The sequence below is a fragment of the Prosopis cineraria genome, unplaced genomic scaffold (assembly GCF_029017545.1).
Source record: "Prosopis cineraria cultivar Desert tree isolate PC_DT_omini unplaced genomic scaffold, ASM2901754v1 PC3, whole genome shotgun sequence".
NCBI lineage: Eukaryota > Viridiplantae > Streptophyta > Magnoliopsida > Fabales > Fabaceae > Prosopis > Prosopis cineraria.
The window spans coordinates 24816170-24826967 of record NW_026555334.1 but is presented as its reverse complement, the minus strand read 5'-3'; the positions used below and the strand labels follow the sequence as shown (position 1 = coordinate 24826967).

Here is a 10798-nt window from a genome sequence, read left to right as displayed (position 1 = left end):
TTTTCGAATATTAATGGTGCCCAACAACTCAAGACACCAAAACTCATTATATCTAGATTTAAATACTTTAATCTACTCCCATTAACTCCATTTAAATTAATAAATTTGGACCCATAACCTATATAGACCGAAATTTCACTTCTACTATTAAACCCTAACCATAAACTCATAAATGTGGAAGAAATGAGAGATTAATGAGTGTGATACTTACCTTGGGTATTTGTAGCCTTCAAAATACTCCCAAAGTTGTTTAGCAAACCCTAACAGAGCTTGGAACGCCTCTTCCGATTTCTCTTTTCTTTCTCTCTATTTTTGTCTCATTTTTGCATTTGATAAACTGCAAAAAATGGCTATGCGTTGCAGTGAATGCACAATGTGCCGCGTCGCATAGCACAAAGAGATCCTCCTCGCATTTGAAGTATCTGTGTGCTACAGTGGACAATCTCTATGCTGGCATGTGGCACAGCAACATCACTCTTCATTTTTCTTCCCTTTTCGATGCCCGGGTGACCCTCCTTGATATTAGACCTGCAATTAGGACTAAAATACAATCAAATATGATTATTAGACCTCTATGACTACACACCACTTCAACTTACTTAATTATCCTAATTAAATTTAATTAATCAGGGGATTAAAACTGGAGATGTTACATTATATGCTGCAGCAGATGCTTAATACACTACGGTGCATGGCACAGATTGGTCCTTATTCCACATCTAAAGTGTCTGTGGGCCACGGCGGATGCACTACATGTCACGACGTGTGGCACAACAACACTAACCCTTCATTTTCCTTCTTCTTTTAATGCTCAGGTGGCCCGAGTTGATACCAAACCCACAATTAGGGCTAAAATATAATCGAATATGATTATTAGACCTTCCTAACCACACACCACTGCAATCTACTCAATTATCTTAATTAAGCTTGGTAATTCAAGAGATTAAAAACTAGGATATTACAATTCATGTCACTAATTCCTCCATAATGTTTTAGCCATACCAGTTTGTTTACTTGAGATAAAATTTTCTTTTTGGCTTTGCATCAAATACTTTAGATGCATTATTTCCAACCACACAATTAAAATTTTCTAACCTTCCATCTTTTATCCAACAATTGATCAATAACCAAACTATCCCCAAAAATTTAAGTAGTTACATACCAATTCATAATCAAATTCCTTTAATTTGCAACCGACAAGCTAAATTCATGGATCTATAGCACCTAAACTAAATATACTTTTCACAATAATGAATGAAATTTCAGAAACATAAAATCAAGCAAAACTCTTTTAAGGAGCATTTAATCAAACAACTAATATCAAACTTCCTTTTCCTCAATTTTCATTTCCTAAATTTTCTAATATCAATAATTGAAATGATCCAGCTCTTCCATTTAAATCCTTCAGCATATTTAAATTTTTAATATTCAAGAAAAATCAAATTTTCAACTTTGCATTATTCACGGATTTGCAGAAAAAATAGAGGAAAATTTCACAATCTCAACCTATAATCTACCTCTTACGGCAACCAAAACATTCAAGTGAAACTACCAATCAAAATTATGCTCTTAAAATAAAAATTCCAGCACGTTTAGATTTCCTTTCTACCCATTCATGCACCATAGCTAAACAAAAGAGAGATCACAACTTCAATCATTTAATCACCCATACACAGGCAAGTCGGACAAGAAAGAGAAGGAGAATGGAGTAATACACACCCACAAAGTAGGGGAAGGAATGAAGGGAATAAATTAGAGCTTCCTCACACCAGATCATGATAGCACTGAAAAAGGAAGAAGGAGAAGATTTGATGAAGGACCTGGTGCACTCGCATCACTCCACGAACAGGGGAAGCTCCGGCACACTGATCGTCTCTCTTAGCAGCATCAAATGAAGCTCCTTTACACACACTCACCGGCAAATAACTCACACAAGTGAATCTAGAAACAGAGGAGGCGGACTCACAGCCGAACAGGGGAAAGAAAATTCCTACTTTCTGGATAGAGCTGCAATGGAGGAAGGGAATAGCAGCAGTTACAAGACGTTCTTCCGTGCACCTCCTTTCTAGCGACCTCCTTCTCTAGCAGATGACGCCGGCGATGACAGGAGGAAGAAGATTTTGATCTGTTACAGAAACCAGGGAGGAGAGAAATGAGGAACCGCAGCGAACACTCTCAAGCATGCCGGCGAGCTGATCGAAAACGGGAAGAGGACGAAGAGGTCTCGGGAGGAAGGACGAGCACTCTCACTTAGTCTGGAATGATCGAGAAAATGAAGAAGCAGAGGATGCATAGTGAACAAAGACATGCGTAAATGTGTTAGGGTGTTCACGGGACGAGACGGGATCGGAATACCCCTATCCCGTATCCCGTCCCGAAAAAAAAATCGAAACTGAATTTTGATCTCGTGTCCCGTCCCATCCCGAAAGTCGTCCCGTCCCGTTAAGAGTCGGGACGTGACCGGACAAGATCGAGACGTCCCGCCGTCCCAATAAATGAAATAATATAAAAAAAAATATGAATAATAATGTTCATTAAAATTTTAAATTATATAATTTATTAAGTTTAAAATCAAAATAACACAAGTACATAAATAACAATAATTTAAAATTAATTATTGAATTATATTAATCACAACTACATATCATAATGAAAAATACAAGTGATCTTTATGCTATAAAATTAGCAACAACAGGCAAGTCAAACACAATATCAAATAATTGTTCTTCTACTTTAGTGAAGATGTACTAAGCTAATTACTCTTCTAAAAATAAGCAAGAAATAGGTTATAAATAAAAGTTATTAAATAGATAGATATAAGAATAAATTATATTAATATAATTAATATATTATAAAAAAGATATCATCATGTTTACTCCATACCATTAAAATTATCAATATAAAAACACTTTAGTTTTAAATAAGAATTGTAAGTATTAAAATTATAATTGATATAATTAATATAAGTATAAATTATATTAATATAATTAATATATTTAAAATAAAAAATAATATATATAATATTCAGGATGGGACGGGACGTCCCGATGGTAATCCCGTGTCTCGTCCCGTCCCGAACCCCTTTCCTATCCCGTCCCAATTATTTTCGGGCCAGGACAAGACCCGTCCCGATATGGTCGGGACAATACCGGGCCAATCGGGACGGGTCCAGATTGAACACCCCTGCCCATTATTATTATTATTATTATTATTATTTTAAATAGGGCAAAAAGGGTAATTTGCAAAAAGTTGAGGCAAAAAGGGTAATTTGCAAAAAGTTGAAGCAAAAAGATAAAAATTTTCACTTATGATCCCTGAAGGTTCAAACGCAAGACCAATTTAGTAAATGGTTGTATAGTCTCCACAAAACCAGTTCTTGTTCATGCTAAATTATCCCCAAAACTAATAAAAATACTCTTAAAATATATTATTATTTATTTTGAATTTTACTTAAAAATTTTGGATTATTATACTAAACTGCAGTGATTTAGGGACTTTAAATGTAATTAAGTATAATTTAGGGATTTTTATTGAAATTCTTTCATATAAAAATCAAGGGAAAAAAAAGAGGATATAAAAGATAAGAATCTTACTGCTGCTGCTACTTAAATACAAACAAAAAATTATGATAAACATAAACTAAAAACTAAAGTGTCTAAATGGAGCAGGGATTGTAGTTTCTCTCTAATGCCTTCAAGAATCCATAGAACTTACAGAACTTTTTTTTTTTTTTTGATTGAGCACATGTATGATCTTGTTTGAGGTAAAGGTGGGTGGTAGAACTTATTTATTATATGCTTTTCTATGTTAATTAAAAACATTAATAAGGTATTGTTAGTTCAAAGTGTATACATATTGCATTAGAATTGAAAATTTATCTAAATATCTAAATTTTGTATATTACGAGTGTTGTGATTCAAAAATGAACTTGCGAAAAAATGTATAAGAAAATTTGGTAAAATGTATTTCAAGTGTAGAAGAAGAGTGGTTATATTATTTTTTATAAATTTATTTTAATTTGAGAGTAATTAAATAAAATTCAATACTTTTTATTAACTTGTTCAAGTGTGTTCATTTGGCTTAATTTCGAATTTGCATTTGTATGTGAATTTTGCACAGTTTTGTACATCCACTACTTGAAATTTTTAATAAATTCTCCCTTTTAAATATAAATATAATGCTGCACTTTAATTAGATTTTATAATGTCACACTTCATTAAATTAAATTATGTGTATTTTATGACATAGGTGAAATGTGCACATGTGTATCAATTGGGTAAGTGTGCCAAGGCTTCAAGGAGTAAATAACTGATCATATTGGATGAAAAAAACTATAATTCGGTGGAGTACATCTAATTAAATTGTTGATGATGTATAGGATTAAGTTTACATACCTTAAAATTATCTACAAGTCAATAAGAACATATCACCTTGCAAGCGTCTTTCATATGACTTGAATCTACTTATATTTTCATTTTATTTTAATTACTTAGAGAGCTAAAGCTATTCAATCAGCACGCCATTTCACTTGAAAAAGGAGATCAAATTATTTATTCACTTTATTCTCTCATTTTCTATCCTTTTCTCTTACTTGTTCTTCTATTATTCTTCATCTTCAACCCTTATTTCTCCACCAATTCTCATTCAAATCACCATAAAACACAATCAATCTTCTACTCTCCATTATTTCGTCTATCCCCTTCCATTTTTATCAAGTTGTAAAAATTCAAATTCTCATTTCAATGGTTGTAGAATTTGGCACCTCATGAAGATCAAGAAGATCATAAAAATTTGAGGCTACGCACTTTGGAGGAATCTTAGAGAGAAGAAGATGAAAGATGAATCATGAGCTTCATGGTTAAGTTTTTCTTATGTCCTAACTCTTCTCCTTTAACTTGATAATTAGACACCTTAGTTAAGGATTTTATTATCATAACCTTATAATTCTAATTTGAATTTAGTCTTTGTGTAAAAAGAAGATGCTTGTGACATTGAATCCTCTCTCATTTGTTCTTGGTTTAATTTAGCCACTTGATGATTATGCATATAATTTTGTTTTTTATTTAGTGAATGGCTTGCATTGATGTTACATAATCTTGTGAGATTGATGTTTGTATTTGAGTAGTTTTATATAGTCTTGTAGTTGCTCATATTTTTTTGCTCGGTCATGGCATTGGGAGGGTAATTTAATTGTCTCACTTGGCTAATACTTGCATCAATTAGGGAAAGAATTAAGGATTTTAATCTTAGACTGAGGGAATTGAATTAGTTAGGTTAATTGACTTGGGATAGTTGTCTTATGCTAATATAATTTAGTCAAGAGGATAGAAATTACTTAATATCAAGGAGATAAGGATTCCAACATCAATCAATCTAGGGTTCCAACTCTCTAAAGGAAATTTCTAACTCACATACTTTAGACTATAATTTAGTTCTCTGTTTGGTAGTTCTATAGAAACTAATTTTAAACACTTAGATGACTTATTTCACTAGTTAACCTCAAGATTAAACATTAGCCACTTATTAGTGAGATGACTCAAGTTAACCTTTTACTACATATAATGTTAATTCTAATAACTATTTTGAGAGGTAAGCGATTAGCCAATCTCTTTTTATAAGAATTTAAATTTTGATTCGATGCACTATAAGAAAGTAGCCCTTTCATTGGACCTAAACCCCTTTAGTCAAAACTTACAAACTTAGCAAAGCTGAAAGCTGAAGCATTGATCACCTATACAGTGTGTTCCGTATTACTTCAAATCAAAGAAAAGCTGCAAAAATCTCCTGGTAAAATTGATCAAACCAAATTCTTTGACCAAAAAGAGTATGATGACAGTAGATTTTTATCAATCCTCTGTTCCTTGTTGCAGAGATTTATCTTCACTATTCAAACTAGGAGATGCTGGTTGACTTAAACAACTTTGCGGAAACTTGAAAGGCAATCATTTAGATAAACACTATCCATCATGCTCGCTTCCTCGCCATTCCCACCCTATATCCTTGAGAGAAGGTTTTAAGTTTTGGTCTCTGAATTGTATATATTCCAATGTGTCTCCTGCTGTTTTCTTCACCTCCACAATGTGAAACGAAGATGTAACTTCAAAAATCTCTGCATCTATCCCAAGTTGTCCCTTTCTCCCTACCTTGCTACCCTGTAATGTCACTGTACCATTCTTCTTCAAGACCTTGAATTTGCTATCCACCTGAGCTATCTCCTCCAGTTTTGACACAATCGTGGAGGCTTCTCTTGTGGTGGTGAATCTATCCTTGTGTGTTGAAATATTGTTTTTCTCAAACAGAGGAGAAAGGTCAAATCCTGAAGACAGAGATATGATGTCAAATGCATTGAAACTAGGTGGTTTCATGGATCTTTCTGCTTCGTTTTTGGGCACTAAGCCATCATCTAAAGTTGATGAATCAAAGGCAGATTCAACTTGGCAGCCGCTAAAAGGAGATAATAGTAACCGAGGTGCTTCGATCTGGTTATATTCCTTTCTGAGCCATGGTGTTTTCTTTATACTGGAGATAGACAATCTTGTTCTTGGGTTTGGATCAAGGATTCTGGAGAGAAGCTTTCTGGCCTCAGGCGAGAACCATAGTGGACACGTAAACTCTGCTCTGCTAATCTTCATGTACATTGAGATTAAATTCTTGTCTTGGAAAGGAAGAAACCCAGCAAGAAGAACAAAAAGAATGACCCCGCAGGACCAAATATCTGCCTTGGCACCATCATAGCCTTTCTTATTGATCACTTCAGGGGCTACATAAGCTGGAGTCCCACACATGGTGTGTAGAAGTCCATCAGTCTTTCTGGATTCCCACAACGCACTGAGTCCAAAGTCTGAAACTTTAATGTCCCCATTTTCGTCCAGCAGAAGATTCTCTAGTTTCAGGTCACGGTGATACACTCCTCTGCTATGGCAGAAATCCACGGCCCCAATCAGCTGCTGAAAGTACTTTCTGGCTAAGTCTTCCTTCAGTTTCCCTTTGAGAACTTTGGCCAGAAGCTCTCCACCTTTCACGTACTCCATGGCGAAATAAATCTTGGTCTTGCTTGCCAGCACCTCGTAAAGCTGCACAATGTTGGGATGCTTCACCATGCCCATCACAGAGATTTCTCGCTTGATTTGATCGTTCATGCCAACTTTGATAATCTTCTCTTTATCGATGACCTTCATGGCAACAGGTTGCCCAGTTTTCAGGTTCCTTGCATGGTACACCTTCGCGAATGTGCCTTGGCCTAGCAAACGGCCAAGCTCATATTTCTGCATCAAAATTTTGCCCTGCTTTTCCATTCTTTCAGCTTCAGCAAGATCAGTGAAATGGGCTTCAAGATTTAGTAGAAAAACAAAAGCTAAGCCATTGTTCTCCAGATTAGCATTTCCTCCCTGGGTATGTCGTCGCAGAAGAAGCGAATTGGGAGGGTTATTCCATCACAAAGGCCTTGGAAGCTACTTTCTGGAACACATACTCATCAGAAGGGGTTATTCCATTTCTTGTGCTATGAAAGATCAAAGCTTTTGGCCGATTCTCTTTCTAGTTTGGGGCATAACTTCCTTCATATCCTGCTAAAAACTCAAGATCCGAAAAATATTCCCAAATATGGCGGAGACAAAATTAAGATTTTGTTCTATTTTCAAGAAATCTTCACGCCCATGGAAATTTAAGCAGATTCAGTCAGACATTATCATTCCCCTTTCTAAATATGGTAAATAATAAGAGGCTGTAGCAGTTGCTGGATTCATTTCTCATGCAATTCAGGGATATTCCGGAATTTACTAAAATTCTTCCGGGGATTTTCTTTTAGGTGTTGCTAAAGTAGTGTAGGAGAGATTGACAGAATTCAGATTCCTGTGGGTATCACGAGAATATAAACTGCTCATCTATCTTCGAGTAGGCCCTTTTGTTTTTTTCTTTTTGGCTTGTGCACTATTCGAAGAATATGCTAACTACGTTTAAAGTGAAGTAAATAATAAACATCTAATTAATAATTATTTTTAATAATATTATTGAACGAATGGGCCTAATATTATATGCCAAATAATTCTAACCCCACTAATAATTGGATCACCAGTAGTGCTTGTAAGGAATCAAACTAGCTCTTCATTTTAAAAAAAAATTAAACCTGAAAATGACAGATATGCATGCAGATTATATCCAGTTGGCAAGTGCTAAGGTACCATTAACCGAATTTGTTTTGTAATCACATGTATAAATTGGAATTTACAGTTTGGATTTGGCTAACGACAGAGCTAGGTAGGATTTAAGAACGGACGGTCGTGATTAATATATAAAATAAAGTTCATGGTGTAAAAAATACATAATATTTGTATAATACCAATAACAAATTAAAAACGGTGCATGATTCATTTTCAAATTTACTCTCTTGAACTTGGGCCTTTATCTTGGTTTATTTTTGAAATCATAAACACATGAATTAGTGCAGAAATTTGGCCCAATACTCCTCTATTTTGAATATTATTAAAATCTAATTTTCCTCAATCTCCTTTAAACATGCACCCAGTTCATCAACAAAAGCACCTTAACTAAATGATTCCTTTTTGAATAAAATTGCAAGTGAAAATTTATAAAATATTGGGAGTCATAACATGTCACGGTATTCCCAAGAAGTATACACTCAAACGTTAAAATGTTAACATCTGATTCACGAGTCTCATTGGTACCAGCTTTTATCCTCCTATTTTAAGCAACAAATCAGTGATCAGTCGCCTTACGGAACCGATTTTGGTTCTGAGATGGTAATATATATAGATTGCTATTGGTACAGAGAAAATGACGAACGTCAACCAAACTGTCATAGGGTATTCTGCAAGGAACATAAAACCATGTATGTTGAATGTTGGAATAACAAAATCAGGCTGGTTAGAGGCGTGGAGTTTCAAAGATAATTATAAAGTCCCTAAGCTCCCTTATCTCAATTCATCCGAATGCTAAGAAGAGATTGGTGCAATAGGTTTTTGATTAATAGAAAATGAAATACAAAGTTGCAGTGATTACAATTGATGGACCCATGACACGGATGACATGGCATTAATGGTAATGAAACTTGAAGATGGTAATCATGAAGATGGTGACATGGAAAGAGCCTAAGGCAAGAAGCAAGAAACCCAATACTTTCAATCCAACATACCTAAAGACCCATTATAACATATTGGAGGTCCAATGTCAAGATCCCGAACTAAAGCCATAAAGAAAGTCTTATTTAGTCTTGTGCAAGAAGTCCAAGAGCTTGAAGAGCATTGAGGCACTCCTCTCAAGCTCAAAGGAGAGCATCAATACATGTATAATGTGCTTACAATCCAAATCCATGAAGAGTCAAGCCCAAGAGATACAAACCTTAACCCAATACACGGAAGACTACAAGTTGAGTCTCTTACAAGTAAAGAGGCATGAAACTCTAATGAAGAAGTCAAGGGTGGCACGATTTAAATCTTCTATGATTCCTTGATTGTCTCCTAAATTATTTCCTATTTTAATGGTCCTTTGATTTGACTCTCTTATTTAAAGAGCAAGATTAGTCTTAGTTTTCTATTTTGAGTCTAGTCAGAAATTAAAATTAATTATATTATTAATTTCTAAATTTTGTAATCCCATAAATTTAGGATCACATCTCCTAAATTATGTAACTGAATATTTTTTCATTATTCTATATTATTTCTCCTTTTAGTATTAGGAAATTAGGATTTTAAATTTAAGAAATAGTATTCTCTATGAGCCTATATATATTAGGCATGCTCCCTAAGAGAAGTTGAATGAAATTATTTATTTTAAAGTTTATAACTTTTGTGAGTTTTAGTGCTTTGTGGTGGCATCCCTTGCAAGAAATAGACGTGATTAAGCGTATCAACTCTTGTGGTGTCTTCAAAGGTTGAGATTCCTAGAGGTAAGTGCTCTAGGAGATTTTATCCTTGATTATTATCCCATTGTTTATTTCCTTTCTTTCTTTATTTTCGTCATAAATTTCGTCCCTTTTTTTTATTCTTGAGTTTTTGTTGTGACTCAGGATTCTATCTCTAAACTAGCATGATTCTGTTTCTGTGTCTCCTATCAACAACTCTCGTGAATTAAAAATAAATCTAAGTTTAAATATGGATCATACACGGTAAAATAATTTCAAAAAATGAATCTAAAATAGTTTCTGGTGTAAACTGGTGTTGTCCTTTCTTTATGTTGCTAGTTGAGCTCTTTTTTATAATCATTCATCTAAAACTATCGTGCTTGAAGAATCCAAAGCCCATGTGCAAAATATTCATGATACTCAACATAGCCCCACGAGATTCATAGCACATCAGATAATGATCTCATATCCACTTAATGGTCTTCCATACTTAATCATTTTGAGTCTTAAAGGTCACGCTGAGCATGTGCACGGTATGAATCCTTTTGATAATAAGCTGAACCTTGTCTTCACTTAAGTCTATCATTTTAATTTTCCTTTCTCTTTACAATTTTTGGGTCGACACTTCGCCCAAATAATATGACAGATTAAACAAATCTAAACTTTTCTACCAATGCCCTTTTTGTTTCCAAATCCAAAAAGAAGGAAAGAGCGACGTGTCAATTGATGGAAGCCAAGTGTTGCATGCACAGCAATGTGTCAAAATACGATGTCTATATGGGTTGGTGCATTTTCATCCACATACGTATGCGTTTGTCTGCAAATTATATAATGAAAATATGAGAGGCTCTCTTGCATCCTGACCTTCTCACAAATCCTTGACAAAGTGAGTGACATTTGCATCCGCGTCATTGAAACTCCGTCACATTGGGGGAAAAA

The 10798-nt window shown here is 34.5% G+C and overlaps 1 protein-coding gene across 1 annotated transcript; it reads right to left on the bottom strand.

Annotated features, from left to right (window-relative positions):
• Window positions 1–5643: 5643 nt before the first annotated feature.
• On the bottom strand, window positions 5644–7785 carry LOC129305224 (CBL-interacting serine/threonine-protein kinase 20-like). Its single transcript, XM_054945211.1, has one exon. The coding sequence runs from the start codon at window positions 7293–7295 to the stop codon at window positions 5958–5960; it is 1338 nt and encodes a 445-aa protein (XP_054801186.1). The 5' UTR covers window positions 7296–7785; the 3' UTR covers window positions 5644–5957.
• Window positions 7786–10798: the final 3013 nt, after the last annotated feature.